The sequence below is a fragment of the Hylobates moloch genome, unplaced genomic scaffold (genome assembly GCF_009828535.3).
Source record: "Hylobates moloch isolate HMO894 unplaced genomic scaffold, HMol_V3 SCAFFOLD_20, whole genome shotgun sequence".
Taxonomy (NCBI): Eukaryota; Metazoa; Chordata; class Mammalia; order Primates; family Hylobatidae; genus Hylobates; species Hylobates moloch.
Window position 1 is genome coordinate 45201598 of NW_026652295.1, and position 17671 is coordinate 45219268.

The window sequence follows — 17671 nt, forward strand, 5'->3', positions numbered from 1 at the left end:
TTTGGTGAGTCCTAATTCTTTCTTTCTTTCTCTTTCTTTCTTTCTCTTTCTTTCTTTCTTTCTTTCTTTCTTTCTTTCTTTCTTTCTTTCTTTCTTTCTTTCTTTCTTTCTTCTTTCTTTCTTTTTTCTTTCTTCCTTCCTTCCTTCCTTCCTTCCTTCCTTCCTTCCTTCCTTCCTTCCTTTCTTTCCTTTCTTTCTTTCCTTCCTTTCTTTCTTTCTTTCTTCTTTCTTTTTTGCATATTTTGACAACCTTGGATAAGTCATGTAATCTGAACCTCAATTTCCTTATTTGCAAATTGGAAGTAAAATGCTTCAAATTTGTGGTCAAGTAATTAAAAAGCAGTGACATATTTTTTAAAGGGTTAATCATAAACTGTTATACAAAACAGAGTCAGTATTGCTGTTTTAACTTATTACTATTATTATTATTATTCATCAATATAAACTGGAGGGTGGGGAACTTTAGGTAAGATTTCAGATTGAAAACAAAAGCTAACAGGATCAGAAATCATATGAAATGACTGAGAGACAAACAGGTCTGCAGAGAGAGAGGGATAAAGCTGGAGGCACAGAGATAGAAAATATTGAGGTATGCATAGATACAAAGGCAGAGAAGTGAGAAGGACCAGACACCAGAAGAAGACACACAGAAAGGAGAAGCTCCCAGTCAGACCTCAATGACAAGTGACCTCATCCTTAGCTCTTTGCTGAAGATGAAAGGAAGGTGAGCATAAGCTTTTCTTGTCTATTTTTAGATCCAAAATGCCATGGACCTAAGTCATCAGGATCCTTATCTCTTGGGTCTTCTGCTGCTGGGATTCATCTACAACCGAAGCATGACACTTGTGTGCATATATTTTTGGGGTCTTGTTCTAGAGTGGATAAGCTGGAGCTGGCATCAAACCTAAAGCCTTTTCACAGTCTGAAATCCAGAAAATAACAGACATCTGACATTTCCCCTTCCATACACCACATCTCCCATTTCTACTTGGCCAAGAGGCAAAAACCCATTTGCAAAAGGGCTTATCTAACATTCTCACCTGGAATACTTATTTTTCCTTCCTGCTTCCATTCTACTTTGCTCCAATTAACATTACTCTGACTGCAGCAGTTCAAAGATACAGGATTGTTGTCGCACATCACCTTCATTTCTTCATTTGCCAAAATTTGGATGGGCATAACATCTATTTTCTTCTTGCACTCATATTCAAAAATGTCTAATATCAGTTTGCAAACATATTCACCTGCATAAAATACACGAAATCATGTATTATTATAACACATGTGTATTTTCTTAGAGGAATGTATCCTCAACTCATGGATCATGAGAGTACTTCATGAAGTATCATTTTCAAAAGCATCTGAGACTTGGTCTAAAAACGCCTAAAAAACCATTCAGGAATTCAGGAAGTGCAGATATTTCTAACGCCACAAAGTGCAGTACGGAGATGTTCTAAGGAAATAGTAGACATTTTAGGGACTTTGCTAATAAGAAAAAAGTATAAAAATAGAAGAAGTAGAAAAGAAAAATCAAAAAGCCTTGGAGAATTAGAAAAAGATGGATGATTTTGCCGTAGTATTTGACCATGTGGTAAATCAAAATCAACAACTATGTGATAGGACCCATATGTCTATAGCCCACCTCATCATGCAGAGAAAAGGAGATGGCCCCATTGGCATCTGAGTTACAATGCGGTTATTACATTCCAGAATATGTCAGGTTCACCACTAGTCTTAGGGAAGAATTTAGCCTTATGCTTCCTTCTGTAGTTGCTTGGAGGGGGCAAGAGGACAGAAGAAAGCCAAAGGGAGGGATAATAGTGGAGAACCAGAAAATTTGGTGAGGGCAGGGAGAATGACGGATATGTTTACTCTCTTGATTGTAGTCATGATTTCACAGGTGCACATGTGTCAAGACGTTTTAAATATGCACAGTTTATTATGTATCAATTCCTTCCTCAGCAAAGCTATTTTAAATATTTTTAAAAATCAATTGAAAATTAAATTAATAATAAAGTAATATTATATACTAAAATAAAATAATGAAAATAATTATATTATATACTATAATAAAACAAATAATGAAAATAATGAATTTTAAAATTAATTAACAATTAATACCATGGTGATATGATTTGGCTCTGTGTCCCCTCCCAAATCTCATGTCGAATTGTAATCCCCACGTGTTCAGGCAGGGCCCTGGTGGTAGGTGATTGTCTCATGGGGGCAGTTTCCCCCATGCTGTTCTCATGATAGGGAGTGAGTTCTCATGAGATATGATGGTTTAAAATCAGATGTTTGACAATTCCCCAGACCCTCTCTCCCTCTCCTGCTGCCATGTAAGACGTGCCTTGCTTCCCCTTTGCCTTCTGCCATGATTGTAAGTTTCCTGAGGCTTCCCCAACCATGCAGAACTGTGAGTCAATTAAACCTTTTTTCTTCATAAATTACCCAATCTCAGGTAGTTCTTTATAGCAGTGTAAAAATGGACTAATACATATCGGATTAATTTTCAGTTTTGAAAGGTTGAATCAGGAGACCTTTTTGGAAGAGAAAAACACTATCTACATATCTATGTAAAACACTATTACATCTTTGCTTCTTTACAAGCTCTTCATTCCATTCCTCACACAAGTTATTGAATGGAGACCTACCTGCATCACCTGGAGTGATGTTGTGGATGGTGAGCTTGGACACCGAAGTCATGTTGTTGAACACGGCGGTGTAAATTGAGAATCTGCTACTGTTCTGGATTTCCAACTGCTGTTCTTCATAGCGCCAAGACACGTTGGAGGACAAAACTTCCTTTTCACACACCAGACTGACTGTGTCCCCTTCTAAGATGATTTCTGGTGTGACAGAGAAATTGCTTTCATCTGGAAACCCAAAGAAAAGGTAATAAGATCCCAAAGCAAATAAATGTCATTGATGCTACTCACCAGACACAACCACCACCAGGCTCTTGGAGGTCTTGACAGCATCTGTGGTCTGATGCTGAGGCAATGTGTCTCCTCACTCCATCCCCATGCAGCTGGTGTCTGAGCCCTGAGGAGGTGTGTCCTGCCACATGCCAGGGACAGCGTTTCCCGATTGGGGTCTTTGCCCTATGGCTCCTTAATGGCAGTAATGGAGATTTTAAAGCTATTTTCAATATTTCAAAAAGTGTGGTAGAAAATTGCACATTTTCTTATGAAAAAAACAAACTAACTTAAATATCAAGTTTCTGTGCTAGAGACTGGAATAATATCAACTGCTTCTTATCAGTAACTGATATCTCATGCTTATTGAAAGCTCTGACCTAAGTCTTGAAGGATTTAGAAATGTAAAAACAAACTAATTATAATAAAGTCTGCTTGCGAAATAAGAATTTCCTAATACTCATGGACCTCTTTAAGAGTGGGAGCTTTATAGACAGTAAGTTTGGATTTGAATCCTGGTTCTGTCCCACCCGTAACTGTGTGGCCCTGAGGAACTTGCTTAGCCTGGCTGAGCCTTAGTTCCACTGTCTGGAAAATAGGACCAGTGAGAGAGAGTTACATTGGGAGGTGACTTGGAGAAACTGTAGCTCTTATTATTGTTTTGGCAGTAAAAATCCATGGGATCACTGCCTTATCATTTCACAAATAAAAATAAAAACACAGCCAGGCATGGTGGCTCATGCCCATAATCCCAACACTTTGGGAGGCTAAGGTGGGAGGATTGCTTGGGGCGAGGTGTATGAGACCAGCCTGGGCAACATAGTGAGGTCCCATCTCTACAAAAAATAATAAAAAGAAAATGTTAGCCGAGTATGGAGGTGTGCACCTGTGGCCCCAACTACCCTAGAGGCTGAGCAGGAGGACCGCTTGAGCAAGGAAAGTAGAGGCTGTAAGGAGGCATGATTATACTATTGCACTCCAGCCGGGATGACAGAGGGCTACACTCTGAGGCCTGCTGCTCTAAAACAATGGCCCTCTATTTCTTATTGGTGCATTTTGTGAATATTTCAACCTCCACTGTGATATTAGTTTTACTTTTTTTACTTAGTTTTGGATCTGCTAATTTAGAGAATACACAAACCCAGATGGCTCTGTGACCCCCTTGTAAATCCCTGTGCCCCTTTTCCACACACCCCAGGTACAGTGGAATTAGTCAGATTGGGAGGCACTGGCATAAGAGGAGGAGGTGGTACAGAACCCCGTGTGCCAGGAACTGGAGTGTCTAGCTTCCCAGAGGACATTGTAGCATAAGCTAATTTCCTAGGTTTACGCATAACCATAAATAACATGACCATATCTAAACAATTTCACTTACTGCTAGCAACTGCTTGAAAGGAGTTGTAGTCCATTTTGTAGGTCTGATTGAGGCTCTGTACAACTTGTTCATTGGCTTTATGTATTAACTCAAGTGATGGTGGTGTAGTCTTGACTTCATATGTCACAACCACACTTCCAGACCTGGACAGAGACCACTCAGTTCAGTAAAACAATAACTGACCTGGAAGAGTCTAGATATTTATGGCTTATTTGCTTAGGAAACAAAATAGCACAAACTGCCTGTCACAGCATGCAAATCTATGGATCTGACTGGCCAGCAGGATCTTCCAGTAGAAAGACGTCATTGCGTGGCATTATTTCATTTTTACATTTCTGAACATTTGGACTACAAACTCATCCCTTATCTTTGCTTGAAAAATTTTTTGCACATATATAGAATGAACACGTCTTTTTCTCTCTTTCTTTTAAACAGGTACATCTGTAACGGGTGAGATACTTTTTTCACCTCTACCAAACTGCTCCTGCTGAGGATTCCACATGAATAATGCCTCTCTAGGGGGTTTACCTCCTTCACTACCATATGGATCCCAGCCATAAAGTAGAAATGACCAAATTATAGTATTCTTACTTGAACCCTGTCACAGTCACACCCTTGAAGCCTGGTAAAATTCCGTAACCCTTCCGGAACTGAAACATAAAGCAAGATGAGTGTCATATATCAAAGTCGAGAAATAGGTATATCAAAAGATCTGAAGCAGAGTAAAAACCACATATTCCTAATCACACTAGGTAAAATTATCTTCCGTCTATTTTGTTAACTGTGGGCATTAGATTTCTGAAGAAGTAATTCCTATGTATGTCAGCCTGGGTCCTCTGAGAAGTAGACACTAGATGAAATGTGCAAAAAATTTACTCAGGGAAATGCCTGGGAAAGAAAACATGGAGGGAGCAGGGAAGACAGAGAGAGCCATCAGACTCCCAAATGAAAGAGAGGGAAGGAAGGTTGGATAAAAGCATCCTAGCCTGAGCCTGGAAAGGTTCAATAAAGTCTTCCAAGGAGTCCCAGTGTCTGCCAGACACAGAGGTGTTGTGCCCCTTCATTGGTAGGGAGCAGCGGTGATGGTCGTGGATTTCAGAAGCAGCAGCTGTAGCCCTTGCTCCATTACATGACCTGTAGTTGGAGGTTTGTGAGGGGCCCCCTCATGGCTGCCATACTGCAGGATTGGTCGGTGTGCCAGGTACCTAGGTGGTTGCTATGTAACTCTCTCTTTCAAAGCATATAATTTAGTGTAGTGTGTGTGTGAGGAGGGTTCTCCTGCTGTGCAGACATATTACATGCCAGAAATGTAAATCAAACATCCAAGAGCTCTTCCGAAGTGGCAATTCATCAAGGCACTCACGGGAGATGACAATATTTGGGTTACATGCTGGGATGAGCAAGAGGGTGCTGACAGCCTAAGGCAGGGCTCGGCTGCCAGGAGAAGGGAAGTCATTATCTCAGCCCACCTGCAATAATCTGTGCCACATCCATTGGGAAGCTCTGTTCCAAATAAGTTAACTCCAGCAAAGCGTTTAGGTTTTGATGAATCAATTCAATGTGAAGCACTTAAGACATTGGCTGACAAACAGTTAACACTGGTGGAATAGTCTATTTTTATGTGAATCAATTTATACCTGTCTTAGATATGAATGCCTAGCAACCTCTGGTGTAGAGTGGTTTAAAACCCTCTGTGCTCAGCCATGGGTTGGTCTGCCCAAAAGTTGTTAGGGGTTTCATTCATGTGGTATGTGAAGAATAGAAATGCACCAACTTGTGCTTGTAGGCTATAGGTTCTTGGGGCTTTGAATAAGTTTTAGTGAATTGATGCCACCAAATCTTATCTGAACCAGTTCCACCCTGAAAAATATTTATACTTATTGTTCAAGGTGATGTCACACTGTCCCCTAAACATGATTTGATTTGAGCACATATTAATTCACCATCTCAGAAGTAAAAGAATAATAAATCCACATCCGTAAATTCTGACAGATCCAAGCCACTGTTCACTGTGAATGCAATAGACTCAGTACAGTCCAAACAGTTTGTTGGTTAAGAGGCTCTTGGGGCCAAAACCTACCGCTGTTTCCAAGTCAGTCTTGTAGGACCTATAGAGGGCAGAGGAAGTGTTCATGAGGTCTTCTTGAAAGCCTACATTTAGTCTGACTCTCATGTTCAGGGTAACATCTGTTAAAAAACAAAGGGCAGTATTTAACAATATGTTAATGTCTGAGTACATACAAACCAGAAACATTTGTAAGCTGTTTCTGTTTGTTTGTTTGAGATGGAGTTGCCCTCTGTCTTCCAGGCTGGAGTGCAATGGTGCGATCTCAACTCACTGCAACCTCTGCTTCCCAGGTTCAAGTGATTCTCCTGCCTCAGTCTCCCGAGTAGCTGAGACTACAGGCATGTGCCACCACACCCAGCTAATTTTTGCATTTTTAGTAGAGGCAGAGTTTCACCATGTTGGCCAGGCTGCTTTCGAACTCTTGACCTCAGGTGATCCACCCACATTGGACCATCAAAGTGCTGGGATTACAGGCATGAGCCACCGTGCCCAGCCGTAAACTGATGTTGAATAGCCACTCAATGGGCATTTAATGAGCAGTTACTTACCTTCCTGAAGCAGGCAAAAAGATCCCTTGGGAGGCAGTTCTTTAAGGCAACTGCAATGGTGCCCTGGGAGGAAGACGTCATGCTCTTGACAAGTGAGATTGTGAAGACACCTTTCCCAAGGCCACCCATAGCCTGTCTCGCAGGAGCACCAGATTTCATTTCCAGCAGGTCTGCAGACTATCATTAACCAGAACAGCAAGGAGAGAGAAGGTGGAGAAAGTGGTCACCACATTTTTATTTATAGCCTGCAAGTATTCATTCTTGAAGAAAATCCTAATCTGACTTTATATTACCTTTCTGAGAAGTTCAATAGCACTGCATAAAATTGATGCTTGCATGTATGCATCACCATGCTATTAGCCATGACAATCTGAAAGATGACTGCTGTGATGGTTGAGTGATGAATGGCTAAGTCATCTTTTAGATAGTCATGCCCAATAGCTAATAGCCAACAGATGTCTATGATGATAAGTATAAGGTAGCTAGCCTCCAAGATGGCCTTTGCCCATCCCTACCACTAGGTATTCAAACCCTTTTGTACTACCTTCTTATATTGTACTAGGATTGGTCTATGTAATCAATAGAATATGGCAGAGGTGATGGTATGGCACTTCTGAAATTAGGTTATTAAAAACACTATAGTTTTCCTCTTGGTTGCTCTCTCTCTTTCTCTCCCCTCACTCTGGGGGAGGTTGACTGCCATGGCATGAAGACACATCATGGAGAGGTCCACACAGCAAGGAACTGAGGTCTGCAGCCAATAGCTAGTGAGGAACTGGAGCCTGCTAACAACCACATGAGTGAGCTTAGAAATAAATTTTCCAGGCCAGGCGCAGTGGCTCACTCCTATAATCCCAGCACTCGGGAGGCCGAGGCGGTTGGATCACTTGACCCCAGGAGTTTGAGACCAGCCTGGGCAACATAGCAAAATCCTATCCTACAAACAATACAAAAACATTAGCTGGGCATGGTGGTGTGTCCCAGCTACTCAGGAGGCTGAGGTGGGAGGATTGCTTGAGCCTAGGAGGAAGAGGTTGCAGTGAGTTGAGATTGCAACCACTGCACTCCAGCCTGGTAAAAAAGTGAGACCCTGTCTCAAAAAGAAAAAGAAGAAGAAAAAAAAGAAAGAAAGAAAGAAACAGAATTTTTTTTTCATATGCCAGTTGTGCTTTCATATGATGACAGCACTGATTGATAGATTATTTACAAACTTAAGACAGACCCTGAGCCAGAACCACCCAGCTAAGCTGCTCTAAGATTTCTGACCCTCAAAAACTGAGTCTGTCTTCTAATAAGAGAACTAAACTTTTTTTTTGCCATTACCATAAAAACCCTACTTAGGACACAAAGACAAAAAGAAAAAAGTGTCCTTTTACATCACACACTCACAGAGAAAAACAAGAGGCCTTGTCTTGATGGAAGCCCCAGTGAGGAAGAATAAGCATTCTCAAATTTAAGTGAGACCCTCTGGCCTGGGGCTGGTTCATCTCTGGGCCTATGTACCACATAAAAAGAAGGGTCAACTTTGGCATGGCAATGAGTGACTTTCATGGCTTTAGTGCATTTTCATCTCCCAGAGTGAGCAAAAGGACCAATGCTTCCTTTCTACATGTTAAATGCTGCAGGATGTATGTTAGAGCATACCCCTATTTGTAGACTATTGTAGATATAGTTTATAAGGCAAATAAGTTATACATGTATGGAAGTTTATTTTTATATTACTGTTAGTACCAACACTCATCAATACTTCCACCTTCTACATCTTAATTCTTAACAAATATAAATACAATGATTTAAAAAACTCTCAGATAATAAATGTTTGTTATTTTATGATGCTAGGTTTTAGACTTTGGTGTGCACCAATAGATAACAAATGTAAAGTGCAAGTAAATTTGTGCCTTTTACATATCAAGTCAGGTGTGAACAGCCTACATGAACTTTACTCCCATTGGAGACAGTAAGAAATGTTCTGAAATCGGAGTGCTTTGAATCAATTTCCAAAGCTGGACCAAAGTCACATCTTTGGGAGCTGTTTGTTCTGCAGATGGGTACCCAGGCAAAGTCCCACAGAGTGACTGTCCAAAGGGAAGTTATCAAATAGTTGTTTCTGAAATAGGAGGGACAACACGTTTGAGTTAATTCCTTGGACACTGATGCAGCCTGTGTCCCAGCAGTGGGTGGCAGTGGGGCAGGGGAATTAGAAATAGAAGAAACTGGAGCTACTAACAAAGAAGCTGAGTGCCCGCTAGAGGTAGTTTGAGGATAACCAACAGGATCCCACTTGTTGAAATCTTTCTTACTGACATGAAATTCCAGTGCTAAAGCAATTTTGTTGTTGTCTTCTGTTTTGTAAGGGAGCATTATGGGAGGAGTAGTTGAAGAACTTTTGAGTCCCACATAAAATGCAAACATGCCTTAGGAGAATGGAAAAAGTTACCACCTCCAGACCACCTGACATATCCCAGGTATTGTTCGGTGCTTTACTCACATTGTCCGGTTTTAAATATCCTCAGTTTTATTTGCCATTACTAAAAAAGGGTCATAAGGTAGGCTGTTGGAAGAACGAGGCGAGGGAAGGATGGAAAAAGGAAGATGGTGAAAGTTTGGATGCTTAGACATTAGTGCCATGATCAGTAGGCCTAACCTTCATTGCCCACCCATCCCATTCACTTCCTCTTTTAGGCCAACTCCTCTTAGCTGTTCCCTGCTGGTCCTGAGGTCCATGAGCCTGAGGCTTTCTCTGCTACATTGAAGTATCCACTTTTGTCAAAACTGTTTCATAGTTCACTATCAGAAAAGATTCACCCCCTCTATGTGTGAATGACCAGTCTTTCTGGAAGGATAAATTAAAGTTTCCAAGGTCAATTGCATTTAATTGAGAAGCTTGTTAACACAAGTTTTTAAGATGGTGAAGCCTCTTGAAGTCATCCCATCTCTAGTAGAAAAAAATCAGAGAGAGTTTGTTAGTAAGTTTATATTGAATATATGTAAGATAAACTCACAACTAAAGCTCAAGTGTCTATAATCACAAGTTGTTCAACACAAAACTATTTTTGATACTTGGTCTGTTTTGTTTACTGGATTCACTTACTAGCACCCACAGAGACACCAAAAGGTTTCTGTTAAAAAATTTGAGAAGCAAAATTGACTAAAATCTATCCAATAATTTATTCTAAAGGCAAAAGATCTGTGCTGGGTGAGAACATAGAAGGGTGTTTCCTATGTATTTTCCAAAGTACCCTAGTTTGGTGAGATGTTCTACGGATAAAGAGTGGGAAACACAGCAGAAGTTCACTGCTCCTGAAGGACTCATAATGCACATTGGCATCCAACTGGAAAACCACTAATTCAAGGAAATTAGTGCTAATGGTAGAAATCGGTGGTAAATGGCATCCAAAAGGAGTGATAAGGGAGCTATGACTTCCAGTAGCATATATTAAGAATCAAAAATTAAAATGCATGTACTGACATTGGGATGGACTATTTGAAATATGTGAATTCAAGAAGAATTTCAAAAACAAGAATTTTTTTTCTTGCCCTCAGTTTAGAATAATAAAACCCAACATCTATTAGTGCTTTCCAGTTTAAAAAGCAATTCCCTTTTATCAGATAACTGGAAGCCTTATCTCACAACTTCTACTGTATACCAAGTCTTCGGTGATGGTCACTGGAGACATAGGGAAGTTAGCATGACCTTGGAAAAAGAGTTTGCAACCAGAAAGTCCAATCTATGGCCCAAGAGGTTCTACTTAATGTCTTGCTTCTGATGCAGGCATGTACCTGTTTCCTATTTCCTGACCTATAATGCCAAAGAGAAGGGTATCTGGTACTTACTAATATCTTGAACCAGTCCTTGCTATGTCCATTGATATACCAAGGGAGGAGGACACAGGGAAGAGGACCCAGTAGTTTATCTGCCCAAGGGAAGAGGAGCCAGTAGTTTATCATGAAGGACCTGGCCATATCTTGGGACCACTTTATGACAAGCATCATACAAACCACCAAGCAAACCTTTGGTCACCATTTAAAATAAGAAACCTCTGGCTGCAGAGTTTACTGATAGAGGCTTCATTCAGGAAGGCTGTGAAGTCACAGAATCACACATCAGTCACGGTGAGTCATTTCACTTGCCTACTAAGTAGAAGATTGCTCTGATAGTCGGGAGCTCAGACAGTCTTTCTCAAGACATCCAATCATTTATTCTGAAGCAATGGGTCTCTTACTCACCTGTTGTCACATTTATACTCAAAATGTTGGTAATTTGGTCAGTGTTATTCCCATGAATTGGAAAACTGAGGCTGTTCAAGTAGGCTTTGATAGGATCCAGGAAGGATGCATTTTCAAAATTGATCTCAATATTGACAGTGTATTCTTCGGCCGTAGGACTTTTTGTGGCAACTGCAATGAAAGCACATGAAGGCTGAGAGAACTTACCATGGGAGATGAAGCAAGATCATGAGGGATATTTCAGCACTTCCAGGTAATGACAGGTACATGTGAATGGTTGGTCTATCAACCTTTGGGAATTTCTAATGAAACCTTTCAGAGAAAAAGAAGGTTTATTTACTCATGACCTTGGTGTCCAAGGCCAAGCACTGCTGTGTGAAGTATGGACTGTAATGAGGCAAGAGCAGAAGCAGAGAGAATAGCAGGGAGGGTCTGGGAACTGTTCGGGCAAAATATGTCACAGTCAGGACTCAAAGGAGTGAGTCAGTGTTTCATCTGCAGTATGCATGAGTCGATAGATGCATACTCTAAGGGCTGAACCATGCACGGCTTGAAGACATCCGGGAAAAGTCACCCAGTTAATTCTCTTTGCCCTTAGCCTATGGAAAGAGCGTATATTCTTTGCTCTTCCTCTGTATCTCCAGTGTTCAGAACATGATAGGTGCTCAACAGAAGTTTGGCAGATTGGAAAGTAAAATAAGAGATTTTCAGCTCTTCATTGTTTTTCCAAATTGTCTCCAGGTGGTTAACTGGCTGGCATTCAAGATGGATCTGTTCCCCAACACACAGCTACATCAGGCAGGCTAATATATATGCATATGTGTGTGTATGTGTATATATATATATATATAATATAGAGAGTATATATAATATATACAGTCTATATATAGAATTATATATGTAGACTACTATATATACTATATATACTATATGGCATATATAGACTACTATATATACTATATGTATATATAGACTACTATATATACTATATATATACATATAGTATATATAGTACAGTATATATATAGTATAGTAATATAGTATATATAGTCTATATAGAGTAGTTTATATACAGTCTATGTATAGAGACTATATAGTCTTTATATAGTATATATACTACATAAAGTATAAAGCCTACAGTCTTTATATAGTATATATGCTATATAAGGTCTATATATAGCATGCTATATATAGTATGCTATATATAGTCTATGTTTATATAGAGACTATGTATAGTCTACTCTATGTTTATATAGACTACATATATGCGTGTGTGTGTGTGTGTGTGTGTGTGTGTATAGAGTCTAGCCTGCCTGATGTAGGTGTGTGTTGAGGAACAGATCCACCTCGACTATAGTAGTCTACATTGACTACTATATATGCATATATAGACTATATATAGACTGTATAGTCTAGTCTATATATATATAGCCTGTACAAACATTATATATTATATATAAACACTATATATAATATATGTGTGTGTGACACAATACATATGGATACACGCCATATGTGTATGCACATATAGCACATCACGTCTGGGCCACTAGTTTTAAGCTTCCCAAGAGCAGGAACTGTTTCTTTCATGTTTCTTTCACTTCTCTTAGCCTTACTTACTGCATCTGGCAAAGAGCTCACCACATTATAAATATGCGACCAATCCTTGTTAAACCTGAAACTCTCTGAGTCAAGTCACAAATTCACCTCTCTGTCACTGACCGGATCTTTGACCTAATCTTGGCTAGAATATATAACTGAAGCCATGGGCACAGTTAATACTTAATAAAGAACCTTCAAGGAATAAGAACGTTTTACACAGATAGATGGAGAATATTTTTCTTTTTTGGGGACAGGGCCTCTCTCTGTCTCCCAGGCTGGAGTGTGGTGGCACGATCTTGGCTCACTGTGACCTCCACCTAATGGGCCCAAGTGATCCTCCAGCTTCAGCCTCCCGAGTAGCTAGGACCACAAGCTCATACCATCATGCCCAGCTAATTTCTGTACTTTTTGTGCAGATGGGGTTTCACCATGTTGTCCAGGCTTGTTTTGAACTCTTGGGCTCAAGCGATCTGCCTGCCTCGGCCTCCCAAAGTGCTGAGATTACAGTCATGAGCTGCTATGCCCAGTCATTGAAAATATTTTATCTTGTCAGGTACATAAGGAAAAAAGTAGGGTGGGCGCCGTGGCTCACACCTGTAATCCCAGCACTTTGGGAGGCCGAGGCAGGTGGATCACCTAAGGTCAGGAGTTCGAGACCAGCCTGGCCAACACGGCGAAACCCCGTCTCTACTAAAAGTACAAAAATTAGCCGGGCATGGTGGTGTGTGCCTGTAATCCCAGCTACTCAGGAGGCTGAGGTAGAAGAATTGCCTGAACCCAGGAGGCAGAGGTTGCAGTGAGCTGATATCGTGCCACTGCACTCCAGCCTGGGCAACAAGAGCGAGACTCCGTCTCAAAAAAAAATAAAAAAAAGAAAAGAAATGAAAAAAATAAGGAAAAAATTAGTGAATACTTATAAAATGATTACTTTAAAATTTACATTCTATCTGAAAAGATGAAGTTTATTATACCATAAAGTTAAAATTCTATGTTAAAAGGGCAAAAAATTTTCCCATAATATTGCAAGATTTAAATATTCCAAGGACTCTTGGTATGAAATACTAAAATAGAGTAAGTTTATCCTGGGAAACTCTAATTGTTGAATGTTTATTTCAGAAAGCTGTAACATTTGTTCATTTAGCTTGGAAAACTGTTTGTCTTAGGTCTTTGCATTTACCCATCAACCTTGTTGAGAATTATTTCATCCTGGCATCATTCAGCTTCCACAATTAACTCAGCCTATAAAAAAGGACTGTCGCAGATTTTCCTAAAATTAAGAATGAATATTAAGGTATACTTCTTCTTTATAAAAATGTACTTGACGAACAGAATAAAGTGACTTTTATAAGAATGCAGAAACTCAGCCTGTGATGATAGCATGGCATTGCCTAAAATTTCCTGTTGACTTTCTGATTCTCAAATGGTTCTGTGATGAAAACAAGCTTCCTGGAAGAATGGTTAATCTTATTTTATGTGATTCTAACTATGGACACATTATGTTGTCCACTGGGAATATTTACGAGGAGAAAGGCTGCATAATATTTACAAGTTCTGCCTTAGTGCACATTCTTTTTCCTGAAAAGTAATGCAGCAATGCTTATATCCTCCGGAGGGTTCACTACCTCCAGGATCCTCTTTGCCATGCCAATCTACTATCCTCCCATAAATATAAACAGGATTTCCTGGATGGTAGCTGCCTTTTGGATGGGTGAGGTCAGTAACAAATTCATATCATATCCACTTCATTACTGGCTTTGTTGCATCCCAGGATCTGATCCCGCAAAATATCAGTGCCTACCTGAGGGTCATGTCTGGCCCTGTGCTCTTTTCAGTCACAACTGAAGAACAAGTGTGTGCCTAGAAAGCACACATGGTGATTCACGGATGTTATCACTCCCCATTGAAACCAAGGCAGTTCTGCTCAGATTTTACAAGGAGCCGAGCCAAGGCATCAAGAACTAAGAGGAAAGGCTCTTGTGATTTTAGCAAGTTTCAGTCTATAGCATTCCTGCAGCTGTTAATGTGAGCACCCAGCCTCTAAGGACCTCTTTCCTTTACCTTTTATGTTCTCCAACAGCTTCTAAAAAGAGCTTCAGAATCACCCTCAGCCTGAGCGTCACCTCTGTAGAAACTGATATGGATGGGGAACCTCGAATAGAGGAGGAACTGCCTTCTCCTTGAAAATACTCAATTATTTGAAACAGGCTCAGAAACACCACTGTAATTTAGCAGGCTGTTGCCTTACTCTTTGAAATCATCTACTCCAGTGATCCCCAAACTTAACTGAGGATTATATACACCTAGGGAATACACAAACACACACACACACACACACACACACACACACACACACACACAGAGAGAGAGAGAGAGAGAGAGAGAGATTTTGGAGCTCAGCCCATGTGAACCAAAGTAAATGGGACCACTTTGTAAACTTTAAAGTACTATTAAAAATATGAGTTATTATTGTTAAATGTGTCTTTAGAACTTGATGTACAATTCCTAAATTCTAAAATAAAATCAAGTTCAAAGGCAAAATGATTAATAATAAATCAAAGAATTATGTAAGCCTTTGTTTAATTTTATTCAACATAATAAATGTCTTAAAAATTCACATTCAGGGCCAGGCACGGTGGCTCACGCTTGTAATCCCAGCACTTTGGGAGGCTGAGGCAGGCGGATCACAAGGTCAGAAGTTCGAGACCTGTCTGGCCAACACAGTGAAACCCCATCTCTACTAAAAATACAAAAATTAGCTGGGCGTGATGGCAGGCACCTGTAATCCCAGCTACTTGGGAGGCTGAGGCAGGAGAATCACGTGAACCCGGGAGGTGGAGGTTGCAGTGAGCCAAGATCGTGCCACTGCACTCCTGGGAGACAGAGCTAGACTCCGTTTCAGAAAAAAAAAAAGATAAAGTTCACGTTCAGGAAAAATGCATTGTGACCCATTGTCATTGACACTCATGTGTTTTGATATTAAGCCTTGCTCCGCTCATTTGTTTGTTCTTTGATTTAATGACTTACCTGTAATTTTACTATGTATTGAATATCTGTTTTCTAGGCACTGCACTAGGAGCTGGAGACACAGGGTGAATAAAAGGAGCAAAGCCCTGTCTTTGAGGATCTTTCATCATTATACTGGAGGCAAAAGATAAGTTTACATTTTAATTTAATAAAGGAAGGCAAGGAAACAGAGTGATCGGGACAACAGGGACTGTTATTTTTTATTTTTTATTTTTTTGTAGAGTGGTTACAAAAGACCTTTCTCAAGCAGTAAACTTTGAGAAGAGACTCAAATGAAGTAAGGGGTGAACCAGGAAGCTATCCGGATAATGTCACTCTAGGAAGAGTAAACAGGTGTTAAAGCCCTGAGATAGCAACCCTCTTGGCTTGCTTGAGGAATAGCAAGAAGATGCCCTCGATCCCCCAGTACGCACTTGAAATTGGGTCATTTCTTCTCATCTGAAGCCTGGAACAGTATCATGGTCCTATAGGCAAACAGAACATAGAGGCTGTGGCTGAGCCTTGTTCCCCTGTAATGCACCGAGGTGACAGGTTCAGCACCTCAGGAGCAGCTTAGATGCTCAGGGATCAGCATGACCCACATAGCGGTGGGGTCAGAGGCTCTCTCACCTCACTCCCTCAGAAGGCCCAGAGTTTAGGGTTAGAAATGCCAAACCCACCTGTCCCACTCAACCTGAGGACTTCAGAGCCTGGAAAGTAACATTCCTTGTCCCTCCCCAGACTACCAGGGACCAGGAAGCACGAGGACAGTTCCTCAACTTCCGTGTGTGTGTTTTGGATGCACTCCCGTCCTCTTCTGCTCCTCAGGATGTCTGAATCCTGATAATTTAATGTGTTTTCTTTGCCCCTAGCATTGTTTGTCTGGATTTTTCTGGCTCGCTGATGCCCTGTGTGGAAGGTAGCCAATTCCAGGTGTCATCAGTGTCACAGACAGAGGCCTATCAGCAGACCCAGGAGGCACAAGACAACCAGGATTTCCCCTCTCCTTTCCCGTAAATCACTGCCAGCCACACAGCACTTATCTTACAGGGACATTTCTGGAAAGTTGGCCACAAACTGCAACCAAGATATTTGGGTCTTAATCACAGCTATTTAAGCTAACAATTCTACTTTTGCCTGGAAACACTAATGGGAACTATGCTTTGTCAGAGCCAGAGCTTAAGTAGATGGGTAGATTAACTTCTTGCCTGCTAACTTCACCCAGGAGAAAAGAGATTGGTTGATATGGCTTCCTCTTGACTAAAAGGGCCAATGCAATTTTACCATTGATGGTTTGGCTCTCCTGTTTCTCCCTGTTGGTCTTAGCAAGTAAATATCGATACCTACTATTTGGCTTGTTTCTTGACATATTCTAGAAGGTGGCAATTTGGTAGCATTGTCTACCTACTACTGTGTGATTGCTCTGCAGATGCAGTGAAGGGATCTTATTCTCGCTTCAGGTTTCAGAAAGAGTTGTTCACAAAGAAGAAAATCATCAGAACCCAAGGCTATGGGCTACCTGGCAGGTGTAGATGGAGGAGAAAGTGGGCAGCACTGTGTCATCAAACACCACACTGTGAAGTCTAGGGAAGAGAATTCATTCCACTAGCTATCCATATACCCAAATCATCAAAGTTAGCCCCATCTTACCTAGTAGGAGGAAGGCAGATATACCAGTCTTCCTTATTCTACAAAGCTGCTCCAAGAACCATGAAACGAGACTTCATGAGCCAACCGGGAACACATGTTGAAAACTATAACTCATAGCTACGAGCATGGACTTTGGAGCCAGAGAGAATGGGGGAGGAATGCCTTCTGACCTGGGCAGGTCATTTAACTCTGTGAGCCACACTTTGCTTATCTGTAAATGAAAAGTAGTATTTTCTCTGCAGGATTATTGTTAAAGAGCTGGAATCGTACATGAAAACCT

General features: G+C 40.7%; 1 protein-coding gene across 3 annotated transcripts in view; it reads right to left on the minus strand.

Annotated features, from left to right (window-relative positions):
- Positions 1 to 17671, minus strand: part of ADGRF5 (adhesion G protein-coupled receptor F5) — a 102036-nt gene that overhangs the window by 24664 nt on the left and 59701 nt on the right. For all 3 annotated transcript variants that reach the window (XM_032140815.2, XM_032140814.2, XM_058432576.1), the window contains exons 4-10: positions 11137 to 11307; positions 6910 to 7086; positions 6374 to 6480; positions 4885 to 4943; positions 4294 to 4436; positions 2655 to 2876; positions 1041 to 1244 (exon numbers count right to left, since the gene is read on the minus strand). In XM_032140815.2, the coding sequence (XP_031996706.1) occupies positions 1041 to 1244; positions 2655 to 2876; positions 4294 to 4436; positions 4885 to 4943; positions 6374 to 6480; positions 6910 to 7086; positions 11137 to 11307 (1083 nt within the window). The remainder of the gene's footprint in view (positions 1 to 1040; positions 1245 to 2654; positions 2877 to 4293; positions 4437 to 4884; positions 4944 to 6373; positions 6481 to 6909; positions 7087 to 11136; positions 11308 to 17671) is intronic.